General features: G+C 40.5%; 2 protein-coding genes across 2 annotated transcripts; both read right to left on the reverse strand.

The window, feature by feature from the left end:
* On the reverse strand, positions 1-8189 carry LOC107266956. Its single transcript, XM_015738040.2, has 6 exons — positions 7853-8189; positions 6124-6521; positions 3264-5139; positions 1537-1935; positions 1072-1448; positions 1-1002 (listed from the first exon to the last, which is right to left on the reverse strand). The coding sequence occupies exons 2-6, from the start codon at positions 6412-6414 to the stop codon at positions 649-651; spliced, it is 3297 nt and encodes a 1098-aa protein (XP_015593526.1). The 5' UTR covers positions 6415-6521; positions 7853-8189; the 3' UTR covers positions 1-648.
* A 1509-nt stretch (positions 8190-9698) lies between these two features.
* LOC107266944 lies at positions 9699-15717 on the reverse strand. Its single transcript, XM_015738014.2, has one exon. It carries the CDS (start codon positions 14530-14532, stop codon positions 12898-12900), a length of 1635 nt encoding a protein of 544 aa, XP_015593500.1. The 5' UTR covers positions 14533-15717; the 3' UTR covers positions 9699-12897.
* Between the last annotated feature and the right edge of the window lie 443 nt (positions 15718-16160).

Below are 16160 nucleotides of genomic sequence, written 5' to 3' on the forward strand. Positions count from 1 at the left end.
GTCACTTAAATTATAAAGCTTTATTTTTACAAAGCCTTTTGCATAGCGGCCCGTAAATATTGCACTGCCCCTAGTATATTTCATTTATTAAGCTATCAGGTCCAGTGTAGTAGGAGAGTCATTAATATGCATGTAATAAAATCAGGCAATAAAATGAATGATCTATGAGTATCAAATACTGACAAACAAACGAAATCTTCACTACATTTTTGGCTACAGATCTTAGATACACAGAGAATAGCGCTTCGTCAAGGTAATGACGTTTCTACTAAAGTTCTGCATCTTTAATCGATATTGTGAATGCCTTCAGCCAAAGATAAGGAAACAAATTGTTTGACACAATTTTAGACTCTAGTGATGAATACATATCAATAAGTTACCTCTTAAAGTAATGTTATCCTAATTGTAATTCCTTGCTTCTTAATGCCTCTTAATACTTAATCAAGTAATGGCAAGCTTTGTCAAGTCAACAACAAAATTTGAGTTAAAAATTAATACATAACTAGATCACTACAATGATCTTTGTAACACGTGCATTACGGTATATTTTTGTTTCAATAAACAATATATTGCATTGCACGAGGATTGACTTTAAGACTAAAGTAATTCTAAATTAATATAGTTGTATTGAAAGCTGTGATACCTTTGTCAAGGTAAATATCCTAAACCAGCTTCTAGACTTATTGAACTTCTGACACTGGAAATGCTACCAGCTCGTCTGCAACTCATGCCAGAGTTTAGTCCAAAGACTGCAGCAATCTCTGCACTTTTCTTTATCGAAAGAGCTTCGTGATGTCCAACTGATCTATTAGAACCATTTAGGGAAGGTCTCTTGGCTCTTTCAGCACCTCCTACATACACTAACCTACCCTGAGGATCCCTAGCACTAACAACAAGAACCTTCTCGCTACTTGATGATTTCTGTGAAGCTTTACCAGGACTAAACAAGTCATAATCCAATGCAAGATTATCTGAACTTCCAGGAGTTGGTGATGGTCGGACCTGTAAAATTAATTTTATACAATCCATCCAATTGAAACGACTTTAATTTACTGATAGATTAAGACGTACCTTTAGGAACTCTAGACTCCTGGAGGATGCAAGACTTCTATTCGTTTTAGAAGTTTTAACTCTCTCAGGACTACCACCTCTACTAAGTGTACTTTCTGAAGGTACAATGCCTCTCTGTCGAAGCTGCTCCAGGATACTGGGTTGAGCAGAACTTCTAGCACAGTAACACTTGTTGCTCTCAGAGCAGCTGTCCGTGTCGCAGGCGCAAACCGTTGTGTTTCCTGGCGCAGGAGGCACTGGTATCCTCCTCGACAAGGAACAGTAACATTTATCAGCTGACACGCAAGTACAAGACTCTGAGTCGTAACTACACTCGCTACAGCTGACGTACCCACTGCTACTCCTATTCGCAGCAACACCTCGACCGAGTCTCTTACCTGGACAATAAATTAAAATACATTACAACCATTTATATACACATACATCCTAATAATTTAATTCATTAATTTTCATATCGCAACCTACACGTATCGCTATCCTCTGACGTAGTTTGTCCTATGCCAGCCTTCATCCTTCTCCACGACGATCGTCTTCTGCCTAGTCTACTTCCTAGGACACGATTCCTGTGGTTATTTTTGGCGTCGCACGATGAGCTGCTGCCGAAACTATCATTCAGTCTTCTCGCGGGAAATATAACAGAAGTAAATTCTGTGGGTCCGCCCTTTAATCTCGATACCGATCTCTTGATCGCACGTCCCAGAAGGCAAGAACGTCTGGTAGAGCGTCGTCTTTGAGGTCGTCTTCTACGCCTCATTATGCTCGCTGATCTCTGGTATAATTCATCCTGGGTCAAAGTTGCTGCTAGTTTCAGCAGGAATTCCTTGTAGAGTGGTTTCAAATCATTGAAGGACATACCTTCAGGATCTGAAAAAAAAGTTAAAAAATATATTGGTAAGTAAGTTTAGGTATTTCATTAACGGTAGCCCATATTGAGTAATATAATTTTTCAACGTTATCTTAACATCTTATAAACATTATGCACACTCTATTTAACAATGCATCGGGTTATTAGAAGGAAATTAACTTTTACGGACGAACAACGCCAGCCAACAAGACCACCTGCTGAATATACTCTTTAGGTTAAATCAACTTATATCTGGAATAGTCGTATAACTATCGAATGACCGTTTTTATCATGTTCACTAATAAAATGTCAGAGTAATGAAAGCGACGCGATATTGCGATATCGAAATAAAACAGTTTCTGATTTTTTTACTTTAATAATAAATTAAGACGCGTGGATAACGGAAATCATGGTCGACAGACAATGACGCTCTGCTATATGAATGTATTTACATATGTTAATGGTGACTATGAATTAAAGAGAGAGAGAGAGAGAGAGAGAGAGAGAGAGAGAGAGAGAGAAATTAGAAATTCTTTAATTGCGAAATATGAGAATTTTGACCTTATAAACATATAACGGGATTTACTATTTAGTATTATTGCGTATCTTATAACACAAATTAAATATTTTGGTATGGTTAGTCGTACCGTATGAATGAAATCTCGTAAAGAATAGCGAAAACATATTTACGCATAATTTCGGTCAGCTTTCATGGAGTACAACAGACGTAAGGAGGTTATGGAGAAGTTAGAGAAAGGTCCAAAGCGTCAGTCGATATTAAAAATATAAAAAAAGATGAGTATACATACAATACCCGATCAATGATTGGATGTCAGTTTCACTGACAATTAAAGTAAAAGAAAATATAAATGGGTCATCTTGGTGCCTCAGGGTTCCGGTCAGCGTATAATTACAATTCACAATTCGTATTCGGTTTTAAAAATAAATAAATAATTAGAAGTAACATTGATTCTCGAATAACGGACTTTCTAAATTCATTAATCACACTCTCTTAAAAAACATTTACTACGAAGATAAATTTTGGCTCAACGTTTTGGGTCTCGCTATCATTCGATTATCGTAGGACCACGCGTACGATAGAATGTAGTCAAACGTCTAGAGACAAGGTCGAGGAGAACCGGATTCCCCGACTATGAGAATTATTCCGAAGAAATAAATATTCTTTAGCAAACCCTTTGAGGTCATCGATATTCAAATATAGCCGTAAATTATAGGACAAAAATTTGACATTCATTGAGAATTTGATAGCGACCGTTAAACATAATATTTAGTATTTTAATATTAATATTTAGTATTAAAGCATTGATTCTGTTAAAAATACACTTGCCTATGATGGCTGCCAAAATATCATCAACACTAGTGAGTCCTTCTTGATTTCGAAATTCATCAAACAGTTCAGTAAATCCCAATGGCGTACCACCTGTTATATTATTGGGTCTTCTGGTATTTCCAGTATTAAGGAAGCTACCCCTTCGTGGCAATTCAACCCTTGTCATGAGATCACCCCTGTCCACGTCAAGATCACTCTGAGCCCTCTTTAACTTATTCTCCTCTATCATTCTAGTAGCTTCTTCGGATCTGCATCTAGGTGGCTCACTGCCAGCTCTACTAGTTTTTCTTGCTCTTGGCTGTGAGTATTCTACCATTTTGGTATCGTTACACTCGCTCCTTGTATTTCTTACGTGTTTGTCCATAGTCGATATTCTACTGAGTCTCTTTTGCCCATAGAGATCTTCCTGGCTTCGTGCAGCTTCCACATTCTGTTTTGTTATTTTCTCTCTGGGGTGAAAATCCATAGATGAACTTGGTCGACTTTTATTGGATTTTTGGGAAACTCCATTAGTCGAACGACTGCTGTAAATTTCAGAATTTTTTGGAAAGGACACGTCTTCCTGGTTAATACTGTATATCTTGTCCGCGTCATCATGATGTCGTGCCCCTTGATGATTCCTTCTTGTGAGTTCCTCCTGATCGTAAATACCACTCTGGCGACTATTAAGGCGAACGTTAGCTTCCTCTTTTCTATCGTAAAGTTTAGTGCCTGGTTTCTTCGTGGAATAAGTTTCCAGCGCGAGGTTACTCTTGCTACGTGAGATCCTCGTGAGATCATAAGATCCTTGATTCTTCATATAAATCTCATTGATTTGTTTTGTTTTTGATTCTCTGTTCCTATCTTCCTCTATCCTATCTACCTGGTCAGAGCTATTCCATACTTCACATCTCTTTATAGGCAATCTTTCGTACTTGTTTAGTTTCCTGGAATCAGCTTCTTTCGCATTATTACCATAGAGCTTATCGACCTCGCCATAAATGTCTTTACTGACGTCGTATAATTTGTTCCTCAGATTTTCCTTCTCTTCCTTATCGACCACCGAGCTGGTACCAGTTCTCATCTGTTTGACGCCACTGGTAAGATCTGCTGATTGTCTTCGACTCCTTCCTTCGAGTATGTCATCAGCCTTGACGTCAGGTATCTTCTTTTTCCTTCTAGGAGCTTCCAGACCAGAACTAGATGGTTCGTCTTCGGTGATACTGGAAATCGAAGTTTTCTTCACACGCGGTGGCCTCACAGGATGTGGAGCAGTGGGTCTAGGTGGTGCCTGTCTGAAGTTTCTTGATGGCATTCCTAGACTCTGTTCACGCACACTAGAAGCAACCGAGGCTAAGCTGACACAACCAACACCATTAGCTTGTCTAGGTCGTCTACGATTAGCATCCAGATCAGCCAACAAGGCCCGATAGAGGGTCGCCGCAGCAGCAATAGCATCTTCTTCGACCTGACAGGCAAAGGCGTGACACTCTAGAACTCTGGCGGCACCCGGTCTTCTCATGACCACTGCAAAAATCGGTGGATATTCATTGACGTCTTCTTTGAGGCCACGCATGGTCCTGTAGAGGTCGGCGTGCTTGTCCTTGGATCCAATTCCTTGTTCGTCTCCAACCAAGGGCAGGAAGGCGTGATGAAGTTCACCCGAGGCTGACTCCTTGGACCTCAACCTCAATGCACTCCAGACTGCTATTCTACGGAAGGGATTCGTTTTCTCGTTGCTGTCACTAGTACGAAATGTCAAACCACGTCGTGACACTTCCAATTCAGCTGCTATCGAATCCTCAAGACGTTCCAAGAGCTGACGAAGAGGCTCCTGAAGTCCTCGGACGCTTGCCACTCTCCCGCCCACTGGCGCTGCTCCCATATACTTTACCTGAAAATTTATAAAAGCTCTTATAAATTTCTTCATTCCATGTTCTCCGTAATAATATTTTTTTTATCGAGAATTCAATACAGGTTAGGCTCGCATGATGAAACGCGGACTGTGCTATTTTCATACGGAATGCTGATGTCTCATTAAGATGCCAACGGTACAGGATTCTTATTCAAATGAAACTGGGAACGTTAGACGATGACTAATATAAGCAATTGAGAGTGAGTTTTTTTAAATAATAAAAAATAAACTAGCAGTCAAAAATTTGTAAATAAAACTGTAGTGGGTCAACGTCAGAAATATTATCCATTACTTCTTTCAGAATACATTACGTCGAATCGTATTGGAAATCTGCATGAAACTCGATCAAGGGGAGAAGCTTACTGGAATGTCTCAGACATCAAAAAGGAATATTAGAGACATTCGTGGAAAATTCAATAGCCACGATACCAATCATAGAGATATACCACATACCATAGTGGCAGTGAAGGGGAATTTTCAACGCGAACGAATTATTTGAGAAGCCTGAACGGCCACGCTTGGCAGATCTACTAGGCACGGAATGAAAGTGATGATTAAAAATTCAAACGAGGTGAAAAGCCCAAGAGCTTACAAGATCTTAGCTTTTTCTATGTAAATTCGTTGCACTTGATATATACAGATATATCCAATTACCATAAGTGAAATGTAACTTTTACGTACACATCTGACAGATACATCCGCCCTTAGAACTTTGTACAATAGAATATCCTGTACTATGCGACAATTAACAAAATCCTTGCAATTAACACTCTTTAGACAAAGTGAACCACTCTTTAGACTCGGAGAACCGATAAACGATCTATGATAATTATATGATTTCACTGTAAAGTCAATTAACACTTATTAGAAGTTAAGTGCCTATTAAAAAAAGAAAGACATAATAACATACTGATTGATATGATAAATTATATATATAAGTATAAAGTATTGTTTTATACATACCGATAAAATGGCTGCTGCCGATTCCCCAGGAACTGCGTGCTCCGCTTCTACGGATGCGAACATCGCCTCGATTCTTGCTTGAACTGCGCTGTTCACCCGTTTCTGTTCCTCGGTACCGATGTCTTCGGGATTCGTTGACGCCATTGTCGAGACTGCCGCGTACCAGCCTCCGAGCGTGGAGCTCCAGACTGATTTTGAGTCCTCGAAGAGGGCGTCTATCCTTGCTTTACTCTTGAGCGAACATTCGGAAGGTGCACCGCCAAGACGAAAACCTTCCTCAACACAGGACATCTTGAATTCTAGTTTTTCTTATCACTTTGAAGTATCAAATTTTCCAAGGAACAATTGTGAGGTTTCCGGTTTTCTATGTATAACGTATCTCGATCCTCCTCTCCGATCTGTGAACATGTATAAAAATTTGGTCGTTGAAAAAAAATTGTATATCAATCTTATTCAAATTTCATTGTTATATCTTTACCATGACCGAGTACTCATGTTAGTACTACACGTTCGTGGACAATAACGCGAAGCATACTTGTACCGTTATTTTACTAAACGTCTGTCAATAAGTAACGCATGACAATACACGAAACCTTAAAAAATACCAAAGATAGTGAGAAGCTCAGTACTGATTCAGACAAACCTAACAGTTCGTCAGGTTGTATAACTGTTTATATATTGTGATGTATGTATAAGAATATATATATACTTTTGTCCATAAGTCCACTTGTATAGTTGTAAAGGATATTGGCGTATATTCCATATATAGTATGTTACACGTGTACAGTGTAAAGCTTATTCGAAGTACCGGCGTTCAACATGCACATAAATTAATGTCGAGTATCAAGGTAACGCGCATATATATAAAAAAGGAATGAGAAATACTATATATCAAAAAAGAAGTAGGTCAACTTTATTGAAAATAGTTAAAGTGTAAAAATTTTTTTTTTTAATATTGCCATGCCACATTTTTTAACGTTTTGGATTTCCTACCCTTACTGGAAAATTGTTAATATTTATTTTCGTTTGGTATCGAGATGACTAAGAAGAGGTCAAGATTGAAAAGTCAAAGAGTGTTAACGATTCGACGTTTGCAATTAACCAGATCAACCAATAAAAGTTCATTAGCTTCGCCCAGACAGTCCAATTAGCGCGGTTCGTATAAATTCACGGTAACGAAATGGGAGCATGCCATGAAAATGGTTGCGAGGTAGAAATTACCTGGCTTTCCTTTCCACCTCCTTTTTCTAGCCACACACTCGCCATGTATCTCTCGTACTCTATACGCCTCTCACTAGTTCCCTTCGTATCCTCTTTTTTCCCCTCTCGCGTACAAGAATTAGGATACAATTTCATACATGCACTTTTGTTGCATCCTAACTAAACTCTGGATTTCTCAATCCCCGTTATGAAAAACAGCCAAATTGGCAACAGTCAAAAATTCCATTATTAATTACCAAGTTCAAGACCCCATTACTTCCTGCTAACTGACACAGCCAGTCCGCATGCCATTTTCTACCATAAAGGAATTAAATACACAAAGAAATACTATGCAATATCCAAAAAAGGTTTTATCGGTATTGGAAAAAAAAATTTATAAAACAATTTTTGATCACTTCACACTACCCATGTACCATTACAGGCTCGATTGCACACCCGGAAAAATTCAAGAGAACATTATTAGTACGAAGTACCTTAAAATACAAAGCACCACAATAAACTGTCATACCGTGAAAAATCATGGTTCCGAAGTTTATCCACTGTATACACTACGAATAAGGATGCCAATGAAGATGGCGTTCGAGCCAGGGATCCTTGCACCTTTTGACGGACGCGTGTGGTCCATGACTGGTCTGAAGTAAGTTCGAGGGGAAGATCCGCGCTACGAAGAGCAAGGCTCTCCTCTACTGCTCGCAGTGGTAGAGGTTGGTGCCATGGGTGCGCGCTTGCCGGCGCTGATGTTGGAGGTGGAGCCACGAAGAGGAGGCACGCGTAGAGGAAGATGCGAAGAACCGCTTCGTTGCTGGTTGCTAACGGTACCATAGCGATGAGACCGACGTTGGAGTACTGTTATCTGAATCTTTACGTATAAGTAGCCTATAAGTCTATAGTATGCACGTATTTTATTCTCACGTGATAAGCTACCAACTGTTAATTCGATCCTACGGTACAAAATTCAAATGAAACAAAATACATATATTACTGACACGTATAATTTATAATTTAGATATAAATTAGACAACAATAAATCTTGACAAAGTCTAATTTGAAATTGTATGAGAATAGTGTTATAATAATTACAAGGTATTTTGTAAATAATAAGATTACTGTTCATTTTTAATATCCAACGTCAGGTGGTAGATGCCACCTTGGCTGGACCGTTTACGAAGAGCCGGAAGAATATCTGTTGTACAGCTCGTCGATCGTTACTAAAGAATTTACCTTGGTAACATCTGCTGTTACAGCTACGGGTTATAAATGGATGTGACGTAATTGAATTAAAAATTGTTTTTCTAAATATTTTTCATATTTATGTTAACTGCATAAAGAATAAGTATTCTTCCGATAATTTATTCATGGTCAAGTTGATTTTTTATTTTTTCGTAAGTCAGATATTATTTTATCTTTTACATTGCAGAAATTGTATACCGTTTAACGCTACAGTCTACTCTCTCTTTCGCTCTCCTTTGCTCTCTCATTATCAGACTCTCTCCACCACCATGAGTATTTCTCTCCTTGTTCCACTCAGGCCATAAAGACTGTACAGAGTCTTTAACCGACTTGTTCTCAATTTCCCAAGAGACTATGGTTATGATGAGTTCTGCGTAAAGCAATTATACAGGCTGATTCGCTCGAAAAATAAATGCGACGCTTGATTGAGTTTACGGAAGCGATTATTGAACCAATGGAAAGTGCAGGAAGTCCAGGATAGAGAAAAATTGTGATATAAGCGTCCGAGCAGGCTGTACCGTTTCATCGACGGAATTGTAAATATTCCATTCCAGTGGCAACACTAGGTACAGTTCGTTTCACGCTAATTTACATGCCACGAAAATATTATCTTCGTGACTCCTGTCCAAGAGCTACGTTGCAATGACGTTTCCACCAAGAAGATAGCGTTCGATGAGTCCCTCTTTTTTTTCGGGCCTTATAAAATCTCTCGGAGTAGACGTGAGTCCGTTAGATCCCGTTAGAAAAGTCAATTCGTCCGGTAAATCAATTGTGATCGTCATTTTGCAAACTGGAATGGGATTCATTAAAAAGCGATACCAGGACTGACCCAATTTCCATGTCAGTACTACACCCGCAACTAGCTAACTGTAACTACGAAGTGACCTTCTAACTGTAATAGCAGAATTTTATTCTCGAAGGGCAAAACTTATCGTTAGGAAATGAGCATGCAAATTGCAATGGGAATTCCACAATACCAATTAATAGGCTTCTGCTGCAACGAATAGTAACTTTATTGGAATAACGGTCGCACGTGGTTATGCGAAAGGTCGTGTAAAATTTTAATCGCAAATTTTTCAATGAACGACCTTTTTGTTTGGTGATAAAAATAAAAAATAGAAAAATTAATATTTCATACACATAATGCAACTTTATTACCTGCCTTTCTTGTATTATATATTCACATACATATTTTCTCTCTGTTATTCTTATACTGTTCATTTTCTTTTATCTTTGCTTTCTTCGTCCTTTCGTTCTCTTTCTCATTATGTATAATACATAAATATGTATTTATATATCTTCCTCGCATACTGGATGGCACATTCCTATATATCGGTGCTCGTTTTTCTGTACATAATAGACGCATGACATAACGCACCTACATTATGACGTACAGTACTATAACGCGTAGACACATATGTACTTACGTATACATCGAGTAAACACGTGACCTCGGCATATAAGGTGAATTCGATATTACAACCGGGTGGATTACGCTCGCGCTTAGGTCAACTATAATTACATACATAAAAGTGCTTTACGTAATTCTGGAAGACACCAGTGACGTCATAAATGCAATTCTATATTAATTCAGCATACAAGTATGTATATTTATCAATATAAGTATATCCTACAGACGGTTCCTTATTCGGTGGATAAGGATTGCGAGAGATCGACCTTACGTTTTGGATACAGTGAAATTCTTATTTTTTTTTTTTAGTTTTTATTTCTCTCGAAAAACATGTATTTTTCGCGCATGAAAAATTATGGCATCTCTATACGGTTTACGTAAGGTCGATCCTTGGCAACGCGAGAAGGATCGTTTTTTTATTCACAAAGACATTATCTAGAATGAAGTGGATAAATTAAAAGGGGAAAAAAAAAAAGAAAGTTGGATATCTCCTCACCGTTGGATTACAAAAGTATCGAAACGAAAGGAGTATCCTTTGACGGGATGTAATATCTATCTCGATAGCTTTATGCAATGGGGTAATACGTGGGGTAAAGTATAAATAATACGTAGACGCATGTTTAGTTCCGTGTGTTAAGGATTTCTTGTGCGCGCTCCTACGCACTGTTCATAAGTTAGAGAAATATTGACGTTCAAAAACAAATGTATATATGATTCCATTGCCTTTTTCTAGTTTTAGCAACTGTCATTCTTGGCAATTAAACCAGGAATGACGTTGAGCGATCGTGACTCGTTTATTTGGTAAATACGTTTTGTATGGTTATGTTATATAAAATATATGTATATGTATATATACCTGGTAGACATATAGCATGTATAACATTTCGACTTCGTTTTATACAGATTTATTACACACGTGTATTGGGATACGTAGGAAAGGTTCCTTTCTTACTGTCTTTAGGTAAGGTTACTTTAATCGCCGTGAAAATATGCGAAATTGTTATTTGGTGAATGAAAGTTTTTCTAGTTTGGCGGATGCATACGTTTTTTCATTCAATATTATTCCCTAGATCGATGCATAGGGAATAATAGTCTTATTATAAAAAAGAAACGGCCAATGGGAATCCGTCGAATTACCAGTGACGTATATTCGCAGGTATGCTTGTTACGTCAGGAGAGGTTTGTTTAATTTATATGAAATTGTTTATATTTATATAATTAATAGTAAAAGAAGAACGATCGTCTTTTCTGACCCATTCGACGTTCGAAAGATAGTTTGAATTTGGCACAGGATTGCGCGAGGTATCTTTTTCACTTTTCAAAAATCTTTCTTTTTTTTTTAAAAAGATAACAAAGATTTCATCGACGATTTTATGTCAGCTAACAGGCACCGTTGAAATTTGATAAGAAAAAAAAAATGAAGATAGAAATAGCACCACGTCGCTGGGTCTTTAATTAATTTCTGATTAATAATAATCTTTTCTTAGCGTCACTTTTTATTCAGAACTATACTTTTTGAATTTCCACGTAACTCTGGAAATTTCGCACTATATTCATTAGAAGAGTCCTAGCATTTTTGAATTTTTCGTTAAAATCGCAATATACGAAATTTTACATTTCTACCGGATGTGGACAGTGTATTAAAGCGTACAAAAAGTAATATTCCTAATTGCTCGTGGAACGAGAGTACAACCGGATGTTGTCGATAATAATTTACCGTTTGGTAAAATTGCGATAGAAAAAATGAATAAAAAGATTAAACAATTACCCTCGCATAGCAATGGAGAAAATTGAAAACGGGGAGACTGCCTATCGCCAATGGAAACTGACGTAAATGCATGCAGTATCCGCAAACTGCGATGCGGGTAAACGCGAGGAGAATGACTCAAGCGTCTCGCGAATGTCGAATGCTAATGATATGATCGAGGAAGATGGGAGGTGGAAGAAGCTACGAAAAAAAAAATACACGATTACGTTACGAAAAAACCTTGACGCGCAAAACTCCGCGCAAATAATCAAGTGACTAATAAATGACAGAAGCGCATCCTTTTGCCGCAATCAAATTCAAATATATTAACGGTTGGCAAAACAAAGTTAGTAGGTGTAAAACGCGCGATGCCATCATTTAATCGACGCATCTTCTTACAAGTCAACAACGAATATGGTCGAAGGATGATCAGCTGTGACTTGACTCGCGTTAATGGTCGGCATAAAATTCAATTATTTAATTGTTGTCTTTGCTGAATAGAATTTATCGCTTTATAGTCACCATCATTAATAAAAAAAAGTGACTACAATATATAATACGCAGTGTTCTTTGTTTCGCATACTTTTTTGTCTAACAAACAACTACGGGATATAAGCGAACAGGAAGACGCATTCCCGTAACGAACGTCTCTCTAAATTTTTTCGTATTGACTTAATTTTGGGTGTAACAATGAAACGAATCCCTGACTCATATAAGAATAGGTCTCGATATTGTAATACGACTTATGAATTCGATATTGTTACGGCCCTGGCGTGATGATAGAACTAGTGTTATGTGACACTAATTTCATAGTCATACACCAGTACTCGTAGGAAGACATTATACGAGTGATAGTTATTTTGTGCCGTGTGTGTGCTTATACAATATCTATAATCCTGATGTATATTCAACGTTGTTAATAAAGCATAAATGAAATACACGTAACGCGAGAGTCATCATTTTCAGAGAAATTTCGTGGTGGGCGTACTGACCCAAATCCCTCCGATTCCCAAGGACACAGTCTCCAAATTCTCATATCATTAAAGGCTGCTCTGCGCACAATTGTTAATTAGCCTAAGAGCAGCCAATTAATAATTAGAAATCATATATCATTTTTTTCCTGTCGAACGGTTCACTCTCGTTTCGCATCTGATTACGCAAAATCTTAACGCGGCCGGGGCCTGGGTAGCGGTTGAGGTTGTTGCTGATGGTGTACGCCCCTCGAATAAGGTCCAGCTGACGGTTGTCCCTCGTCTAGGTTGAGTCCAGCCACCAGTTGCGCAATCTCACGATCCTTCTTGTCTTCCTTAGGCAATGCTGAACCGTTCTGAGCACTGAAGCCAAGAGATGCTAAGCTCCCGTGGCTGCGACTGCGATGCTCAGCCCGGATACTGTAGGAGAAGGCCCTTTCGTTAAGGTGACCCTTACGACGATATATTCCTGTACCAAATCGTGACTCGTTCTCAGGACTATCTGGAACTGTCGGTTCTGGTGCGGTGAGGTCTGCGTGAGAGGCTGTGAGTCTCCTGGATGCTCCCAAGGTGGATGAGTCCTGTTCGGGTGCATGGCGTCTACCCCGATTTCCAGTAGTGCCATAAGTTGCTGCTGCCGCTGCTGGAGGGTACATGGCTGTAGGGGGTGGTACAGGAAGTGGTGCGTAAATCGGAACGATAGGGGCAGCAGCCGGTATAGGCCTCATGCCCCTAGCATGAGGATGATGATGAGCCTTCCTAGGTAAAGTCGCGGCAGGTACCAGCAGAACCGGTGCTGGTCTGGCGAGTGTACCTGCTACGGAACGACTGCTGGGCGGTAATTGATGCGGATGATAATGCTGTCTGACCGGATGACCTAGAGTGTGATGTCCATGGCCATTAGTGTAAACAGCCTGAGGGTGCATCTGATGCATTGCTTCTTCGTGACCTCTACGTTTTTTCGGTTTTTTATTAGCTTTTCTTCTGGACGTTGATTCTTCTAGAAGTGGTTGTACTGGAGGTGGTGGTGGCGGCGGGGGTGGTGGTGGAGCTACCAATTGCCGAGGTCTGGATCCTTTGGTGCTACGGAGAGTACCCTGTTCCTGATAGATACCGTCAACCTCGTCCCTACCTCTAGCCCAGACTTTATGATTCTCATCACCGTTGTAAAGACTAAGATCATCCGCAGAAGTGTCCAATCGGGGTCCTGGATTATCCAAGGTCGTACTAGACCCACCCAAGGTATGGTATAGGCTACCAGAAGATGGCTGGGATGTGCTCATGCCATTCGTATTCGTACTCGTAGGATCTAGACCCTTGGCATAGCTGCTATCGGCGTAAGCATGAAAGCAACATCTGACCAGGGCATTAGCGGCCATGTCACGCTTGCAGATAAAAGCGTGACACTCGAGCACCTTGATTCCCGTTGTTCTACGCAGCACAGCGGCAAACAGGGGCGGATGATTTGCACTTGGGGTCCGTGCAAATGGTGAATCCAAGGGTAGAAATCTTGTGCTACCTGCATCGCCGCTACTGCCACCTTTCACGTGTCGCACGGCAGCACAATAATGAAGTGCGTCTATGGGGAAGAACCTTGTGACTTTCTTCCTGTGCTCGTCCACGTTCTCCAAAAGTAATCCATTTGACCATACGCTCAACCAGGAGTCGATCCCCCGTGCCCCTAAGGCACCCTGTTCCGGATAAAGTTCCCTCAGTGGCTCCTGCACTCCTAGAAGACCTTCCTTGCTCGCATGTGGCACCGAACTGCCAAGATACAGCACCCTGCATCTGCAGTACGGCGTTGCCGTGTCTTGTGCTGCACCTCTCATGATTTTCCAATTCACTATTCCAATATAAAACAGCACTCACGCTCCTGTCTCAATTAGACAGCGAGACACTCTCTCGCGTGTTTTCTGGCACTCCACCCTCAATAGAATCCTCATCGAGTTATTACCTAAAACGCACCGAAGAACACGACAGTTCGTAAAGGCGAGTTTCGCGCAGCTGTATATTACACTTAAACGTAGCGTTCGCGCGACGGCAAAAACCTATTGCGAAAGTCGCGGCGATGCTCGACAGCACGGAACTCGATTTCGCAGCAGCTGTAGCCGCCTAGCGGAGATCTTCTAAAGCCATTATGGCCGCCGTCTTTCTGGGCATTTTCCCCCACCCTAACCTTATGATATTCCCAAAGGAGTATCCCCACTTTAATCACTTCAATCCCCACCACGCGACTTTACAGTATCCCCCACTATTCTCACAGGTATATCACCTTTTACCCCACTACGTCTCAGGGTCTCTCTGTGTACGGTCTGTCTACACTCACTGGCTACTGGCTCTCTATGTACCCAGGTTATGTGGTCTGTTCACCGGTGTATGCGTGTAAGGAACTTGTACGTGTCTTCTGGAATTCAGGCTGTCCGGTGTGTTGGTCTCCTGCCGTGGAATTCAGAGGTGCGGCTCCCGGCGAGAGTTTTCGCGAGTTTTTCGTCTTGGGGACCCGTGCATTCGACGTGGCGAGGTCGGTCCGATCGGGGACTTCGGGCCCGAGATCGCCACCGTCCCTTACACGAGAAGTATTCTTTGCCGACCTGAGCCCACTTCTCTGAGGAAGTGAGATTCCGTAAAGGTGGCGTTACGTGCGCGTAAGAGCGTTCGCGAGTAACTGCCGAGGTGAAGGCGGTCGGACCCGGACTAAGGTACTCTAGACGTTCACAGAGCTGTGGACGCTTGTCTTGGAGCCCGTTCCCAGGTTCGGGCCCCCTCGAACGGCGCGGAGGACCCCCGGGGCCCCACGCTCACCACGCCTTCTCCTCCTCTTCTTCTTCTTCCTCTTCTTCTTTCTCTTCTTCTTGGTACGCACCTGCACCCCGTCGAATCTACGTACTGCCTCGTATACTCTATGGGGCACTCTGCTCTTTATAGGTCAGACATTCTGTACCGATGGGAGTTTCGAAGGTGTATTTAGGTGTGGTCCCTATCAGGTAAGACATAATCATACAACATATAACCCTTTTACTATGTGCAAATAAATATACTTGGAAAGACCGAAAATCATTTTTAAATTGTAAATCCACCCACGGGTCTTAAAATTTGTCTTGCCAATGTATCACGCAGAACACGTGTCGGCTGGTTTGAATTTTTATGTCATTCTTTATTAACATTTTTTTTTTATGAGAATGACACAGAATTTTATGCAAATACAGTATGCGTGTAGCTATTTCGATAAGAAGCCACTGTTCGTCGGACAATCTTTGAAGCCTACATTCACGGTCGCGTGATCAAAGAACCCTGACCAATGTCCAATGTCAATATTTCTCAACAGAAATTTTCGACTAACCTATTCCATATATTTCTACAGCACATATGTTCACACGTAGACGCACATCTGTTTAAAGAATTTCCGAAAGCACACACCACGAATCTATCCACACAACACAAAGGCATTCAACCGGTA

The sequence above is a fragment of the Cephus cinctus genome, unplaced genomic scaffold, assembly GCF_000341935.2.
Source record: "Cephus cinctus unplaced genomic scaffold, Ccin1 Ccin1_scaffold0330, whole genome shotgun sequence".
NCBI lineage: Eukaryota > Metazoa > Arthropoda > Insecta > Hymenoptera > Cephidae > Cephus > Cephus cinctus.